Consider the following 18,349-nt stretch of genomic DNA (forward strand, 5'->3'; position numbering starts at 1 on the left):
TTTTTTTTATCTCTAAGTTGATTTGTTTGTATAAATATATTTTCGAAACCTCATAAAACATTTCTTCAAAGTTATTTATTTAAGATATTTTTATAAAAAATACTTTTTTGAAGAATTAGTTTGACTGAATTTTTCAAACGACATTACTCTATTCAAAAAATATTATTTAATTAGCTCATTGTCTGGTTTTATATGATAATATTGATTGCAAATATTTTTAAAACATAAAAGATAAAATTAGTGCAAGTACAAATGCATATCTGATTATTCAGCTGAGTGTTAATAATAGTGACTGAGAATACTTAACTAATTTTTAAAGAAAAATAAATGCTATTATTTTTTCAAGAAATACGTACTTATATTCTGCTTTAGTCGAAAATGCTCCTGCATCATTTGAAAAGCTTTTTTATTCTCTTTTGGATGAGAAATTAAATGAACTTAAACCAACATGACATACATATAAAAAAGTTTTTTTTTTTGGTTTCCCATTCGTTATTCAATATCCGTATTGAAACCCGACTATATCCGGAGAGAAGCGCTACCTACCAAGAATTCAAACCCGGACCTCTGATTAAAGAAGAACAGTCACATATATGCTGTCCCACATCCTTTGGTGGTACGTATAAAAAAAATTACTAGGCTGAAAATTCATACTGAAGTTTAATTGGTAAAGATATACTCCTTATTGTATCATATTTTCTTTACATCAAAACTTAAGTTGGACTAAATGTTAAGTCATTCCATGAATTAGGGACCTAACCCCAAAACCAAATTTTAACCCCACCCCCTCCTTTCACTAGAAACTGGAAAACCCATTTCGAATTACGAATCAGAGAATTGAATCCCACAAGATAAAAGCGCGACAATCTATTAATCCTAACGTAGATTCTGCTATTTGCAAGTAAGTATTTTTTTTTCTAATTTTAAGCATTGAATTTCAGCTCAATGAAGTTGAAGTGGACATACTTTTTCGTTTCTGTTATACTTCCTTACTAAAAGGGTCAATATTTAGTTTTGTTGCCCAATTGAGCAGGGATTTTGCTGAAAATTTATTGCATATATGCACTTTTTTGGTTTACCTAGATAAAAATTGGCAAAAGGTGTTTATTTTAATTCTTTTTACCTTTTTGGTTTCTGAGTAGCTGGACTAAATCTTGCTGTATTTACAATTAGAAAGGTTTTGCTGAAATTTTTCAGGCCATTTATACAATTGTTAATTTCCAAATGAGAATTAGCAGAAGTTTTATATATATATATATATATATATATATATATATATATATATATATATATAAATTATTATTTTTTTGGGCTATATTTACAATTGGAGTTTTTTTTTGTTTTGTTTGTTTTTTGGTGAAAATTTTGAAACTTGCAGGCCAGTTATATACACTATATTTTTCTCAGATGAAAGTTAGAAAAAACGGGTGCTTTGTTATTGATTTAATTTGTTTTTTGGGTTTTATTCTGACTGGATTTTTGGTGCTGTATTATCACAGAATATTGCAATGGACAAGAGAGCATTATACCGGGCAAAGCTGAAGGAACAGAAGCAGAAGCGAATTGATTCTCCTCTTGTAAGGTATTATTATATACAAGGGAGTCGATAGAGTATATTTTTTTTATTTTCATTTCATGATTTTAAGTTATGGCTAGTAAATGACTAAAGTCCTGTTGAGTTTGTCCCAATCGGTAGTTGGGTGGGTATTTGGTCTCCTTATATTGTCTTGGGAAATCTTCACCTCATGGGCTAGCTTTTGGGGTCAGTGTTGTCAAAGGCGAAAAACTTTGAAAAGCGCTCCAGGTCTATTGGACTTTAAGCACAATTTAAGTGTGCGCTAAGAAGGTGCAATAAAGAAAAAAAATACACACACACACACACATATATATATATATATATATATATGTATGTATGTATGTATATAAAATTTAAGAAAAAAGTAAGAAATTTCATTCATAATATTTTCCTTAATAACTAATACAATTATTTGCCGATTATATTTGTTGTTTAGCACCACTCGATCCAAGATAAAACTCACGGGCAATGAATGCGCGCACCTTAGTGCCTTGCCCACACTGAATTGCGTCTTAAAAGACGCAAAATGCCCTTCCCGATATTTTCTAAGCTTCAGGGATTAAGCGCGCCTTAAATGAGCCATTGACAACGCCTGATTGGGTTGAGTTACTTACCAAGCTTCGAACCGTGCGCCAATTGCCCTTGGGTATATCTCGGTTATAAAAAAATGACTAAAGTCCCTGCTATATGACCTTTAAAAGTTCATGTACGAAAACAAGCTTTCTGAAATGTGTTTGCCATCCAAAGATAGATTGAGCATCTGGAAACTCAATGCTATTGATAGTAATAGCAAGATCGTGGCTTCTAAAATTTAGCCTAAATGCTTTCATCTATAACTGCAGTTGCTGTCATCCTTGTTTAATTGCCAAATCAGCATCTGCGTGTGTGCTCCTTTTTGATGTGGAACTAGTTTTATTTTCAAAGTGGGAAGTTTTTATCTGCCATTCGTATGTGATATAAATGTGCTATTTGTTGTATTTGATATTTTACGTGATTGGACATGATTGCGATCCATACTTAACACAGTTTTGTATTTACAGTCCTAGTTAAAGGGGCATTGTCTATTGTAGAATTGTAGGCACTAGCTTTTCTGATTCTCACTCCCAAATCCTGTCTAATGTATAGCACAGGTACAATGAGCACGATCAGCCTGTATGTAGAGTGTGTGACATTGTTCTGAAATCTGAATCACAGTGGCCAGGACATCAAGCTTCCCGTAAACATCATGAGGTAAGATCTTACTCATTGATGTTTGGTCTTAGCTTTTTGCATACTGGAATTTGGTGCATGCTAGTCCAAGCTCAGTAAAATAGTCACGATGTGGTCATTCGTACTTCTTTAGAAAAAAGGTGCTGTTGTTCATGCTAAGACGAACACATTAAGCCATTTGTATATTAACATGAGCATATCCTTTCGTTTTTTGTTTTTAGTTTGAGGTATGTTTTTCGTTTGAGTATAAGCATCAGGTAAAGTAGGTTCCACAAGGCCATGCCAGACTTGTCAGCTTTGTAGTCATCAATTTGCTTCTTTTTCTAATAAAGGGATCTTTGTTCTTCATCATTCTTCAATTAGATATATGGCTAGTTTACGTTTTCATCAAGAACTCATAGTTTGGGGATGGTCTACAATTACTTTTGCTTTGTGATTGTAGAAGTTGCTCTGGGTTCATTGAAAATAAAAAAGACATTTCAAGTGGCATGCTGGTATGGGAAGCAAAAGGAAAAGGAATTGATAGGAACAATGTGTTGTGACTCTAATGCAGGACGGTTGATCGGGAAGGAATTATAATGCCTTTTTTGGTTTTTTTTTTTGTGTCAGGGGGCTTACTATAGTTGAATTTAAAAATATTTGAAGTTTTCTGCTGGTCATCTAAGCTTATCATGCATGTGTTATGTACCCTTTGGTGTGCTTTCTAAGGACCTCCTTAGTTCTTGCTATTCATCTCTTGTTTTCTCCTTTAGATATCACATGTGAGGTCTGTGCTGTACTCTTCCCTGCTTAGACAGATTCTTATGTTTTGTACAGGCCATAAATAATCTCAAAGCTAATGCTGCTGCAGTGAAAAACCCAAACACTGTAAGAAGCGACCCTCCAAAGGAGTTTCCTAAACCCAAGTCTGAACTTCATGAGGGCGTAAGCCGTAAAGAACCTGAAGCTTCTGTTGGATTGTCCAAGCCTCGTGCATCATCTACGCTTCCTCCCAATTTTTTTGATAATCAAGAGACAAAGAGGCCAAAAATTGGTAAGGTGCTTCTGCTGGAATTTACCTTTTCTTAAAAGTTTTCTGTATAGAGAAGAGGAAGAGGGCGGCCTAAGAAGTATTGGGGAGAGGTGATCAGGCAGGATATGGCGAGGCTCCAGATTTCCGAGGACATGACACTTGATAGGAAGATGTGGAGGTCGAGTATTAGGGTTGTAGGTTAGGAGGTAGTTGAGTCGTGCCTTACTTCGTAACATGGTGGGACTAGCCATGTAGGGTTTTTGTCTAAGATAACTAGTGGGAATGTTGTGGCTTACCATTTCGCTTTTCAGTGCAGGTCCTATTTACTAGCTATCGCTTTTGCTTTACATCTTTCTTCTAGATTTCATGGTGTTCCTATTTTTCTTATGACTGTTGTGGTGATACTAATATTTACTAATATTGTCTCCCTTTACTTTGCATCTTTTTTCTGGATTTCATGGTGTTCCTATTTATCCTATGATTGTTGTTGTAATACTAATATTGTCTTCCTTTTTGCCCTTTTGTCTTTTTGTTTTTTTTGAGCCGAGGGTCTTTCGGAAACAGCCTCTTTACTCCTTCGGGGTAGGGGTAAGGTCTGCGTACACACTACCCTCCCCAAACCCCATTAGTGGGATTTTACTGGGTTATTGTTGTTGTTAAAAGTTTTCTGTATAGACATTTTAAACAGTGATTGAAGCATGACACTGTCTTCAATTCCGTGATATTGAGAAAAAAAAAGACATTCTAAGATTTTGCAAGTGTTAATCTTAAAATCCATGCACATTGGATATATGGTGAGTCTTTGTTGGGTCCATTTGTGTATGTTTTATTTAATATCTGCTTTAAAGGAAGAACGTATTTACAATGAGAGAAGGAGAGAAAAGGTGGAGGATAGGTAGAGAAATCAGTAATTCTGCTGCTTTTTGGTGTGCCTGATTCTGCCTCTCTGTACTTTGTATGGAAGACTTAGATATACAATGATATCTCTGATTTGACTCTGCTATACTTTGTAATGAGGACTTGGTATCCGCTACCCTAAAAATATTTATTCTACAGTAACAAAAAACATGGTATTGCAATATAAAAGTTTATTTTGCTCTCATTTTCATGGATGCCTTATCTATTCAGTTTTTGTGTTTCAGAGAAAGATTCTGCTAGGTTGGGAGACCACGTATCAAACAGACATGCTCCAGTTTCAGATCAAACTGAAGAGGAGGAACTGTCTTTGTCAAGGTCTAGCATGCAGGGCCTATCTTCTTCCAAGAATGCTGAGACTAGAAGCACAGAAAATCAGCGATCTGGTGAAAATGGGCCAATGTCAAAACTGAGTTCTGGTTCAGACGCTGAGCAGGTCAAAGGAGCTCTCCCTGCAGGTTTCTTTGATAACAAAGATGCCGACTTACGTGCTCGTGGTATTACACCAGTCAAACCAGATGTCAAGTAAGATTTGATAACTTGATATCGCTTGCTAAGCAGCCTAGTTTCTTACTCTTTGATTGTTGTGTCTTCAACTGTTTCCCTTTTTTTTTTTAATACGTTCGACCTCAGATGGGATCTTTCATGTCTTGTCCTGCTGTCTCTTTAACCTGAACAGAAAGCCAATTGCTACTCTATATGAATAGAATATCCAAACAAGTAGCCTGAACCAGAAAGTAGATTGCTACCCTAGATGAATAGAATATCCAGAGGAGAAGCACCACCTTATGCTGGCAATATAGATGCAGGATATTGTCGGATGCGCTCTCTTTCAGAGTTATAAGAGCTATAAGGCTCATTTTTTTTCCATTTATTCCTCCAACTTTCGAAATAGTATTCATGTTCTCCTGAATTGCAGGCTACAGCACCACTACCTCCAGCTTCATCACGATTACTTCTAATTAGTTGCTGTAACAGTCATGGTTCAGTGGTGCAGTTGAACCGCTTCCCGGTGCGCTTTATTCTGTGGACAGTCTGGAAATGTATAGTGGTCATGGTTGTGTCGTGCAATAGCTGAAGCTAATTGGCATACGAAGCCTTTGATTTTACTGCTTTGAATGTAATCAAAATATAGCTGTTGTATCAGAAAGTAAATTTATTTTTTCTGTTTTTTCATCAGCTCATTCACATTTTGGAGTAGATAAATCATCTTACTTTTTATATGACTACTGTGTTCTTTCAGTGGCATAACTGATCTAGTCTCAGTCCTTGTGAACCCCCCCCCCCCCCCCCCAAAACCACATGTTTGCTCCTCCAGACAAAGTAGACCTTGACTCTAATGACTTCATTGCAGGGATGAGTACAAAGAATTTGAGAAGTTAATCCAAGAAGACTTAAAAGAGGTTGATAACCGTTTAGAAGAAGAAGAGGTCATCTTTTATTACAAAATAGTTGTTGAGCCTTCTGTAAATTTTCTATCCTGTTAAACCATGTTATCGACCCACTTTGCCATTTATATTGCAGGTTGATGCTGCAGAAATGATTGAAGAGGAAGTATCTGTTGAACAGAGGTCAGTTTCTCAAATGATGACATGATTTTCTCCTTTTTGAAAATTTTGCTATATTTTATTTGCATGGTCCAAAGTTAATAAACTTTTATATTGCATGACTTCAGGGGCTATAAGGAAAGACTGGAGATGTTGAGGAGGAAGAAGATGGAACTTAAGGCTGCTAGATCTTCATTAGGCAACAAAGAAAGTAAGGTTGCAGATAAGGAGTCTAGTGATGACGAATCATCAAGTGATGGTGACAGTGACGAGAATCTTACCGTGGACTGGAGGGCTAAACATTTGTGAAGGTGCTTATGCTGGTAGGACACACTCTCTAGTCTCTCCCTCACCGTCATATTACCGTGTGTCTCTGCAGTAGTTTTGTTGCTCCCATGAAATATTACTGATACCATGCTAAATATTTGTCCTTTTGGTTGTAGGTAACAAGGTTTTTGTTGCTCCCATGAAATATTACCGATACCATGCTAAATATTTGTCCTTTTGGTTGTAGGTAACAAGGTTTTCTGAATCACTTGTCCCTTGAACTGAAGATATTTTGGTTCAAAACAGTGAATGCAGGATGAGCATTGAGTTTCTGTGCTGCAATTTCCATGAGCTGATAGGGAACTATGACTTTTTCTTTGACCTGCAAACTAGGATTTTGCCTGCTCCTGCAAGTAAATAGGAACAATGTGCCAAATTCATTTGGGTACTCTGTTGTCAAAGAGTAATGTGGGGGTTGAGAAAAGAGGTGTACTTAGGTTACATTTAGGCTTGAGTATGAACTTGAGGCAATTCCATTTGAAGATGGACATAGTTAATGTTGGCACCAAAGTTGTCCTTTCGGATGCCACTGTGCTAAACAAGCGGAGAATCGAACAGAAAATATAGTCATGCTGTGTTATGAAAGATATTTTCTGTACTCTCTTATGAATACAGTTTCTTAAATTATGCCTGCAAGCTATGTTGCGTGGACTCTCCAAAATGTAGCCGCACCCGTGTCGGATACACTACTTTTGGAGGATCTGACACGTATCCAGTCACATTTTCGAAGAGTCCGAGCAACATAGCCTGCAAGTTAGTTTCTTTTTCTCATATCGATATATGTTGAAGCGATAGCCAAAACATTTGCAGCCAAAAGACTAGTACTAGCAATTATTCCATCAGCTAGTACTAAGGGGCTTGCTCTTTTAGTTTTAGACAGTTTGGTAATATGTTTATATCGTTTAAATTTTGTTTAATCAAGGACTAATTCCTAATCGAGGTCAAGCTTTGTTCAAAAGAATTGAATTCGGATTATCTGACCATTTGAACATCATTACGTGTTTTGACTGGGCACAGGTGTAATACATTATTTTGACTTATATATTATATAAATGATAGAGGTAGAAAATCTTATACTGGCTAAAAAGTTAATATAAAAGAAAATATCACATTAAGGTTTGCATTTTGGATAGATTAACGAATTTGCACTGTTAAAAGATTTAAAAACCGTATAAATTTTTAGGACGTCATAGAAAAGGAAGCTTGTCACACAAAAGGAGAGGATAATATCTAGTCTAGCTAGAATTTCTTTAAAAAGGATATTAAAAGGGTCATTTGGCCTTTGGATCAAAGACCCATTAGAGGCTGTATTTCTATAGTTAATTACGCTCGTTATTTACATCAAATCAATAAATATATGATATATATTTACCAATAAACCTTTATCACCTAATCATAATTGAATAGTGGTATATGATTTTACCTCATTAAATCATTTGACCATGATCGATTAAGTTAATATGGTTTGATGTAAATATTAGAGGAGGAAAAATGTTTACTACCAGAAAATTATGGTTGGAATTAATAGCACCAGATATTCTATATTATGAAGTCCAAAGGATATTTCAAGTTTTTAATACGTTATAGGAAATACCCTGGGAAATCCACATGAAAGAAAAAGAAAAATATTCAATAAAAAACCACTCTGTCCTATTCCGTTTTGGTTCAAATATTTTCTTTTTCTTTTTGTCCTAATACAAATTAAAACATGCTTTCCCAATATTTTCTTGTAAGTGGTAACATGATGTTTGCCAAAATATAATACAACAATGACTCATTTCTTTGTCATCCCCTCATTTACCTTAAAATTGGTCCACTTCTATCCAAACGGACTTTGTTTGCTTTTTAAGTAACAATTAATTAAACCAATATTGTGGTTGTTACTTTGCTCATTGGCTAACAAGTGTTTTAAGAGTTCAGAAAACTCTCATACCACTAATGTCTTTGATATATTATTACGGGATTGTTCATTATTGTAGTTCGTGTAAATATTATCACTTATCCTGTAAATTCTATTTCATACTCTTTAATTAATGAAAATTATAATTTCAAATACTAAAATGAATAAATAAGTTAATCATTCACCGTTGGCTTGCTTGACGGCGGTGTTAGATGCCATCACGACTTTAGTGAATTTTGGGTCGTGACATATTCACCTCAAACTTGAACTCAGAAAATGGAAACTTTTGATTTCTTGATAACTTTTCAAGTGCTTCTTTGCCAGTTGTCTTACATATGATAATATAATAATTAATTAAGAGCCAATTTGATTAGCCGACTAAGATTTCTACTGGTCTAATTTTCAAAGATAAACCAATCTTGTGGCTTTTGAGAATTCTTTTTCTTCTTTTAATAATATTAGGGGTCAACGATGAAGTTGGGCAACTCTAAAGAGACAAAGAAAGGATATCAATAATTTATTGATAATAAATCCAAAATTGTTGTATCTGGTTACGAAAAAATTAACTTTTTGTCGAATAATTTTATTTTTTTGGTTTTTTATCTGATATTAGTATTTGGAGCCCGACTAATCCAGACTCGCGTCGAAAGATCCACTTTGAAAGTAAAGCGTTTCCTACCAAGTATCGTATGCTTTTATGATTAAATGCAATAAGATTAGAGAGGTCTCTTTATTTGCGGGACATTTCTTTATGAAAGTGAACCATACATACATTGATATTTTCAGTAGCGTACACATGAATTTTTGTAAGCGGTCTCAATATTTGAAGAAGTAAACATATGAATAAATTATTGCAACGGCAAGTGGTGTTATTTTTTTATATTTATACACAATATTTTAATTTTATTTATTATTTAAACATACATATTACTAAAAAATTTGACGAAGCAGTGACGTGACACCGCTTCAAATAAGGTGCCTACGTTCCTCGATATTTCTATAATGGTGTTTATTACCTTTCCAATTAGGTACGTATATTTTTACTGCAATTTGTGGAAGATAATTGTTGTAACATAAACCTTAAAGAAATTAAATACTTAACAAAATAAACAAAAAAGGAGTATGTGAACCGCATCTCCTTATAAAACTTTAATTACATTAAAGAGTTTATACCTTTTTTAGGTCTTGCATGGGGGTCTTGCAAAAGATAGATGAAAATGACCATTTTAGGCACAAAGCAACCGTTGAATGAAAACATTATATATATTTTTTCTTTTTCTTGGGGGTACAAAATCACGTCTTAATATTGGAAATTCCATGACCATAAGATTTACTAAGTCTAACACGAGGTGTATTGTAGATAGAAATATTTTGGGCCATTCAAAATTTTCCGGCCAATGTTTTTTTTTTGGAATAATTACCTATTGAATATTACATCTCGAGGATTGGAATTGTAGTCTAATGATCTTCACCTAACTTTACTTAGATAAAAAACTTAACATTAAGTGATTTCTTTTCATCTGTTCAAATCTTAATGAATTGGGTTACTCAATATTTATATGATTGAGAAATAACAGATAATTTATAGAATTAGTCGAGATGTACTCAAGCTAGCCCGATCCTGTTTGGAGCTCTATCTGCATTAGAATAGAAAAGCACTATGGTGGTATTCAACACACTACACTATAATCAAAAGGCATGTTAGGCCATGAGAAAATAAATTAGCTAGCTAGCATCATGTATGGCGGTTAAGCATTTATTCAAATAAAATTGTTAAGTGGGTTTAACACTAGCAACATTGTTTCTTTAGTCCATTAAGTGGGTTTTGCACATCACCACCATAAACCTAAAACTAAAGAAGTTTAAGTTTGATGGGTATTAAAGTATATATAACAGTTAGTGGTTTATGCCTCCATAGATTCCCATTAGCAGAGTTTATTTGTGGTTTGAGTGATCTTCAATTTGAAGGGAACAAAGTTGTTGTTATGCGATCAGGAGGTCATGAGTTCAAGTCGTGAAAACAATAATCTGTTGTAGAAATGCAGGGTAAGGTTGTGTACAATAGACCCTTGTAGTCTGGCTTTTTCCCAGACCCTCGCATAACTGAAGCTTAGTGCACCTCACTGCCAATGATCTTCAATTTGCTTTAAAATGTATGTTTAGACCTTTTTCTTTCTTTCTTTCTCTTTTTATTTTATCTATTTTTTTAAACAACACAACTCCGCTCGTGTGAGCTTGCTCAAATTGCGAGTCTGAACCTCGATAAAGAAGGAGGGTTACGGTTATAGTCTGACAGCGAGCGTAAAACTTGTCAAACTCATGAGTCATGATGAATCCTCATCAAACAAGCCGACCCCAACTTGTTTGGGATGAAAGAGTAGTTGTTGTATTTTCTTAATGCGACATGTTACAGCAAAATTAGTTTTGAGGTTTATTGTTATTAAAGTATAACAGTTAGTGATTTATGCCTTCATATATTCCCATTAGCAAGCTCATATTTGGTTCACTATTTCAAGTTGCTTCTTTTGTTAATTCTTCAATTCCTTTTAAATAGTTTTAGACCATTTCTTTATTGGAAAATGACACTGTATAGTTGTTCTCAAAATAATAGCCGAAAAATATATATTTTTTGTATATATATTCTGTATGTTATATACAAAAAATATATAAATTTTATACACTTTTTCGACTACCAAATATAAATAGTTTCTAGCGCAAGCTAAAACTGATAAAAGCCCTTCTTTGTTTCTGTCGTCTATTTTCTCTTAAATGCGACATGTTAGTGCATAATTAGTTTTGAGGTTTCTCTTAAATGCGACCTTTTCCTTTTTTATATTTAAAAGTAATGGGCTACAACAAAATTATACCTTATTAACAATGGCGTTAAAATAACGTTTAGATTAGAAGAGCTAAAGTTGTCAGAACAAAGTAATCGAACATCACTCTCCAATAAGGCTTGATGTGAAATTTAATTATATGAAGTCTAGCAATAAGATGAAGTTATTATTTTATGTTTATGTGTTCAAGCTAAACATATTAAAATTCAGAAGATAAGTGCAGTTAGTTTTCTAACTAATTGTTCGACTATGCGCTTATCAAATATCCAATTATTATAAAAGTAGGTCTTGTAATTAAGGAAAAATGTGTCTACGTTTAAAGGGAAATTTAAATACCTATTTATCAAGTCTCCTAACTGTTTGGCCAACTCATTTAACTTGCCTTTTTGGTAAACTAGCTAAATATTTATGCTATTAATAAATGATATATACGACCAAACTTTTGATGGTAAATGTTTAGTTTTGGTATAACATATAGTTTATATAAAATGTAACCATGGAAATTAAACCACAGCTTGAAGAAAGTCTATTAGCTTTTGTACCTAGATGTTATTTCCAGTAATATCATTTATAATCATAGTGGATAGGAGACAATTGTGGTTTAGAATAATGTAGAAACATCTAAGTGAATACCATATGTATACAATTATAATAAATATGGTGATCAGTTGGATGTTTGATTAACTAAAATTTCTTTTTGACTGAGCTCAAGTCGAAAGCAGGTCTAACTTTTACTCTTGATGTAATTCCAAGTAATCTCATTTATATATAAATATATAATCATAGTGGAGACTAGAAAAATATAAATACATCGATCTAAGTGGATAAATCCTGAAAAATTTTAGTCGTTCAATTGGTTAGCTAGTAGTTTTTATGGCCATGGTACAAACCCTGGGACAAAACATTAATTTCCCATAATTTTTATATACGGTCGAAATAAATTTCGGTCTTCCTATGTTCGATCGAGTTCGAGTGTTAAAAATTTGGAATGAGATTTTGGGAGTGAGCTCCGAAGTCGGTACTAACAAGCCTCGAGCCCGAAGGTCGCTCGAGGAGTCGGCTCGATAATCCTATCGAGCCCGTGACCGAATCGATCTGCAAGGCACTGCTTAGAGGTCGGAAATGCGCGACGCCCATCTCGAAGGTCGAACTCGAGCCAAGACCGAAGGGCCCGACCCAGTAACGAGTTCGAGCCAATATCGAGCTCACATACAAGAGCCGTTGCGACCGTACCAAGAGAGAGAATCTTGACGGAAATAAAGGAAGAGACAAGTCATCATGGGCCTTCCACTATATGTTTTATTTTATTATTTTTTATAATGACCCTCTTCTATAAAAGGGGGAATCCTTGTAAGCTAAAGGGGGCTGCAAAAAAAGATCACTTCTTATATTGATAGTTATCCCCTTGTGCTTGTTTTACTTATTCATTCTTTTTTCTCACTATTTTCATTCTCATAGTCAACAATACACATATTTCTATTTTTCTACGCGATTTATATCGAATTGTATTGCATATCCTTGGAACCATACAAAATCTAACGTTATCCAATTTTTTCGATAAAATAGTTTGGCGCCCACCGTGGGGCTAAGGGTAACAGTGATCGTTTGATATAAATCTAAAGGACACACCAGTTTACAACTTCAGATCAACAATGGCAAACCTTCGATTGATGGCTTTGCCTATCGACCACGAAGCCGACCTTCAAGATGAAATCAATGACTTGACACCCAGGGACGGAAGGCGAATTAACGATGTCACCGAAGCTCGAGTCGAAGTACCGCTAGATGTCAATTCACAAGTGGCTCTTGAGGCGAACTAACATTCCGAACCAGAAAAAAGCATTTAGGGCGGTACTCGATCCGTAGTTCGAGACACCCATAACGCGGAGGATATCGGAGTCAGCTTACGGATGATCTTCGAGATGTTGCAAGCCCAGCAAATAGCGATAGCTCAGTTGCAGAGCCAAACTCAGGAACAAAGCAGGCCGGAGCCCAATCCGATTAGAAAAATCACCCACAGAACGGAACCAGCCATAGTGAAGTCAAATAAGCCAGAATCGGGGACTACTCCCGAAATTACTAAATTGCTCGAGGAACTCACAAAACGAGTCGAAGCCAACGATAAAAAAATAGAAACATATAATTCCAGGGTCGATCAGATCCCGGGAGCTCCACCAATGATAAAAGGGCTAGATTCGAAGAAATTCATTCAAAAGCCTTTCCCTTCGAGTGCAGCCCCAAAACCAATCCCCAAAAAATTCCGTATGCCCGAAATACCCAAATATAACGGAACGATCGACCCCAACGAGCACGTCACTTCTTACACGTGTGCCATCAAGGGCAATGATTTGGAAGATGATGAGATCGAATCTGTATTATTGAAAAAATTCGGTGAAACCCTGTCAAAGGGGCAATGGTATGGTATCATAATTTACCATCTAACTCTATTGATTCTTTTGCTATGCTTGTAGATTGCTTCGTAAAAGCACATGCCGGAGCCATAAAGGTCGAAACCAGAAAGACAGACCTGTTCAAGGTAATACAAAAGGATAACGAAAAGCTAAGGGAGTTCGTAGCTCGTTTTCAAAAGGAACGAATGGATCTGCCACCAGTCACAGACGATTGGGCTGTTCAAGCTTTCACTCAAGGTCTAAACGAGCGGAGCTCGATGGCTTCACGGCGGTTGAAGCAAAATCTGATCGAGTACCCAGCTATTACTTGGACCAATGTGCACAATCGATATCAATCCAAAATAAGAGTCGAAGATGACCAGTTGATTTCTAGGTCCGTTACGAAAAAGCAAAAGTAGACCAGCGGAAATGATACCAGCTATATAGCGGAAATGATACTACTCCTGAGTATCCGAGGCCTCTTTAAAATCAACCTCATATACTAGGGGGCTTTATCATTGAACGCATCTGTGACGATTATCAAGTTCGGTGCAAAGGAAGTTACTTCGTTATTTTATGACAAACAGTGTCTCAACAGGAAACGTTGTAAGAGCCAAATAGTCAAAACGAACCATGCTTATGTAGTTGGCCCGAGCCCTGAAGGAAAACATGAACCCATGTATAATGACTTGCGAAGAGAGCCCTCTTCTTTACCAATATTCTATGTTCAAGATTTATTATGCAAACAGGATCGAGTTCGAGCAAGCGCTCACTCGACCATTACGCCTACAGGCTACATTATTTCGAGTTCGAATCATTCACTCAACTACTAAAGCCTATAGGCTACTTTTATTTCGAGTTGGAGCAAGCACTCACTCGACCATTATGCCTACAGGCTACATTATTTCGAGTTCGAATCATTTACTAGACTACAAAGCCTACGGGCTACTTTTATTTCGAGTTCGAGAAAGCACTCACTCGACCATTACGCCTACGGGCTACTTTATTTCGAGTTCGAATCATTCACTCGACTACGAAGCCTACGGGCTACTTTTATTTTGAGTTCGAGCAAGCACTCACTCGACCATTACGCATACGGGCTACTTTATTTCGAGTTCGAATCATTCACTCGACTACTAAAGCCTACGGGCTACTTTGACTACTAAAGCCTACGAGCTACTTTGACTACTAAAGCCTACGGGCTACTTTTCGAGTTCGAGCAAGCACTCACTCGACCATGACGCCTACGGGCTACATTATTTCGAGTTCAAATCATTCACTCGACTACTAAGCCTACGGGATACTTTTATTTCGAGTTCGAGCAAGCACTCACTCGACCATTACGCCTACGGGCTACTTTATTTCGAGTTCGAATCATTCACTCGACTACTAAAGCCTACGGGCTACTTTGACTACTAAAGCCTATGGGCTACTTTGACTACTAAAGCCTACGGGCTACTTTTTCGAGTTCGAGCAAGCACTCACTCGACCATGATGCCTACATGCTACATTATTTTGAGTTCGAATCATTCACTCGACTACTAAGCCTACAGGCTACTTTTATTTCGAGTTCGAATCATTCACTCGACTACTAAAGCCTATGGGCTACTTTTATTTCGAGTTCGAGCAAGCACTCACTCGACCATTACACCTACGGGCTATATTATTTCGATTTCGAATCATTCACTCGACTACAAAGCCTATGAGCTACTTTTATTTCGAGTTCGAGCAAGCACTCACTCGACCATTACGCCTACGGGTTACTTTATTTCGTGTTCGAATCATTCACTCGACTACGAAGCCTACGGGCTATTTTATTTCGAGTTCGAATCATTCACTAGACTACTAAAGCCTACGGGATACTTTTATTTCGAGTTCGAGCAAGCACTCACTCGACCATTACACCTACGGGCTACATTATTTCGAGTTCGAATCATTCACTCGACTACAAAGCCTACGGGCTACTTTTATTTCGAGTTCGAGAAAGCACTCACTTGACCATTATGCCTACGGGCTACTTTATTTCGAGTTCGAATCATTCACTCGACTACGAAGCCTATGAGCTACTTTTATTTCGAGTTCGAGCAAGCACTCACTCGACCATTATGCCTACGGGCTACTTTATTTCGAGTTCGAATCATTCACTCGACTACTAAAGCCTACGGGCTACTTTTATTTCGAGTTCGAGCAAGTACTCACTCGACCATTACGCCTACGGGCAACTTTATTTCGAGTTCGAAGCACTCACTCGACCACTAAGCCTACGGGCTACTTCGACCATTACGCCTACAGGCTGCATTGCATCGAGTTCGAATCATTCACTCTATTACTAAGCCTGCGTGCTACTTTTATTTGGATTTCGAGCAAAACTACTCATTTCTTCGAATTAAAACGAACACTTGACAATTTAAGCTGAAGGATGTTCGAGCCCGATAAAGCGAAGGGGACTACCCACAAGGCAATAGAGATTTAAATTCAAACTATCTAATCAGTTTGAAAGGCTATTTTTCTTCAAAAAAAGAAAGATTTATATCTACAATATTTTTGTACAGAGGCGGCTACTCTTCCAAAAGGAAGTTCTTTATACAAAAACCGAAAGCGGTATCAAAAGAATGCAGCGATCGACCTAAGACCTTAAATGACTCAATCTTCATCGGAGGCCGTATTCTCGATATCGTCCTCGTCTTCAGACTCCCCCGAATCATCGGAGTCCTCCTCAGGAAAGGCCAACCTCCGAGCTCTGTTCTCCTCCGCCCTGGCGACTTCAATCTCGGCCCCAACATCGAAGCCCTGAGCTCTGACCCCCTCGAGAGCCTCTCTCCGAGCCTGCCACTTTGCATTTTCTACCATGCTCGCTGCTTTGGCTTAATTAACTTCGACATCGATCCTGAACTGAGCCACTTTGGCATCGACTCTTTTGTTGGCCTCAACCACTTCAGATCTGGCCACTTTGAGTTCTTTGGCCAAATCTGCTTTATCTAAACTGGCCAAATCCAAATGATGCTGAAGCTCTTTCATCTTTTCGATTAGCCCCAAAGCATTTTCTTTCGCAGATCGAGGTTGGGCATCTGATAGCTCCAACTGAGCTTCGACGGTTTCCTTTCTCGAGGCAAGGTTATCCATACACTTTTTAAATTTTTCTGCCTCGGCCAGTAGCGCATCTACCTGTGAGTTAAGCCATCCAATCTGCTTGATCCTCTGCCGAACCTGTAGAATCGGATCATTAGTGGTTATCTCTTTTTCATCTTCACTATCATGGAACATTCGGAATACCTGCTCAGTCATCTCCTCATGCTCTTCCCGAGCCACTGTCAAATCTGCTTGAAGTTTTTCACTAAGAAGCTTGTACGAGTCACTCTTCTCAGTGAGGCTCCGAACCTCGGCATCATGCTCCTCCCTGATTCGAAGAAAAGCCTCGTGATGCAACACCGAATCCTGCAAACAAAAGGAGAAACATTAGAATTACCTACAACTCTGTGTAAAAGAAGTCGCGAAAACACCATCAGAGTTACCCGATTCAAAGCATGTTAGGCCTCGTTGAAGAGACAGCGGGCCCCACCACATTCATCACTGATTGATCTTCTTCGGTCACCAAGGACCGAAGGTAACTAGCAATCCCCATAAGGGAAGAAAAAATTCGGGTATCCTCGATAAAGTCGGGGACTGTAAAGACGCATAAGATGATCGAGCATTACATACGTCATGGTCGGGATCGATAAAAACATCAGTGTATATCTGATCGAGCTAGTGGGAAATCATATCGTTTCTCGCCACATCCTTTTTCGAGAAACGAGGGGACTATCTGTACGCGGTCGAAATAGATTTTGGTCTTCCTACGTTCGATCGAGTTCGAGTGTTAAAAATTCGGAATGAGATTTTGGGAGTGAGCTCCGAAGTCGTTACTAACGAGCCTCGAGCCCGAAGGTCGCTCGAGGATATCGATCCGCAAGGCACTGCTTCGAGGTCGGAAATGCGCGACACCCATCTCGAAGGTCGAACTCGAGCCAAGACCGAAGGGCCCGACCCAGTAACGAGTTCGAGCCAATATCGAGCTCACATACAAGAGCCGTTGCGACCGTACTAAGAGAGAGAATCTTGACGGAAATAAAGGAAAAGACAAGTCATCATGGGCCTTCCACTATATATTTTATTTTATTATTTTTTGTAATGACCCTCTTCTATAAAAGGGGAAATTCTTGAAAGCTAAAGGGGCCGGAAAAAAAAGATCACTTCTTATATTGATAGTTATCCCTTTGTGCTTGTTTTACTTATTCATTCTTTTTGCTCACTATTTTCATTCTCATAGTCAACAATACACATATTTTTATTTCTCTACGCGATTTATATCGAATTGTATTGCATATCCTTGGAACCATACAAAATCTAACGTTATCCGATTTAACCGATAAACAGTTTTAAGTTTTCTATTTCTTATTAATTAGAAGCAAATTAAGGATTGACTCGAAGAAATAAACTAAACTACCCCCACATAAGACAGGCCAAATATGATAACTCATGATCAGCACAATAGTGACCAAATAGTTATGGTCAATAGTAAATTATATTTCGATTTTGTGTATCGCAAAATTCATTTCACTTGGTTCGCAAGTATTTCAGACGTCTCTATATTTTCTCT

The 18,349-nt window shown here is 37.0% G+C and overlaps 2 protein-coding genes across 2 annotated transcripts; one reads left to right on the forward strand and one right to left on the reverse strand.

Annotated features, from left to right (window-relative positions):
- Positions 1 to 737: 737 nt before the first annotated feature.
- On the forward strand, positions 738 to 7,196 carry LOC104117519 (protein ABA AND ROS SENSITIVE 1). The gene is made up of 9 exons (XM_009628582.4): positions 738 to 901; positions 1,500 to 1,582; positions 2,707 to 2,806; positions 3,602 to 3,818; positions 4,940 to 5,237; positions 6,067 to 6,142; positions 6,237 to 6,283; positions 6,388 to 6,582; positions 6,774 to 7,196. The coding sequence occupies exons 2-8, from the start codon at positions 1,509 to 1,511 to the stop codon at positions 6,566 to 6,568; spliced, it is 993 nt and encodes a 330-aa protein (XP_009626877.1). The 5' UTR covers positions 738 to 901; positions 1,500 to 1,508; the 3' UTR covers positions 6,569 to 6,582; positions 6,774 to 7,196.
- Positions 7,197 to 16,578: 9,382 nt separating this feature from the next.
- LOC138893185 (uncharacterized) lies at positions 16,579 to 17,335 on the reverse strand. Its single transcript, XM_070176961.1, has 2 exons — positions 17,261 to 17,335; positions 16,579 to 17,148 (listed from the first exon to the last, which is right to left on the reverse strand). The coding sequence occupies exons 1-2, from the start codon at positions 17,333 to 17,335 to the stop codon at positions 16,579 to 16,581; spliced, it is 645 nt and encodes a 214-aa protein (XP_070033062.1).
- Between the last annotated feature and the right edge of the window lie 1,014 nt (positions 17,336 to 18,349).

The sequence above is a fragment of the Nicotiana tomentosiformis genome, chromosome 5 (genome assembly GCF_000390325.3).
Source record: "Nicotiana tomentosiformis chromosome 5, ASM39032v3, whole genome shotgun sequence".
NCBI classification, from domain to species: Eukaryota; Viridiplantae; Streptophyta; class Magnoliopsida; order Solanales; family Solanaceae; genus Nicotiana; species Nicotiana tomentosiformis.

Excerpts from the sequence above, each read along its gene's own strand:
- LOC104117519 (XM_009628582.4), top strand. The coding sequence starts at position 1,509 with ATGGACAAGAGAGCATTATACCGGGCAAAGCTGAAGGAACAGAAGCAG. Across the intron at positions 5,238-6,066 it reads CCAGTCAAACCAGATGTCAA|GGATGAGTACAAAGAATTTG; the intron begins GTAAGATTTGAT and ends ACTTCATTGCAG. Across the intron at positions 6,143-6,236 it reads ACCGTTTAGAAGAAGAAGAG|GTTGATGCTGCAGAAATGAT; the intron begins GTCATCTTTTAT and ends TTTATATTGCAG.
- LOC138893185 (XM_070176961.1), bottom strand. The coding sequence starts at position 17,335 with ATGGGGATTGCTAGTTACCTTCGGTCCTTGGTGACCGAAGAAGATCAA. Across the intron at positions 17,149-17,260 it reads TGAATGTGGTGGGGCCCGCT|GATTCGGTGTTGCATCACGA; the intron begins GTCTCTTCAACG and ends TTTTGTTTGCAG.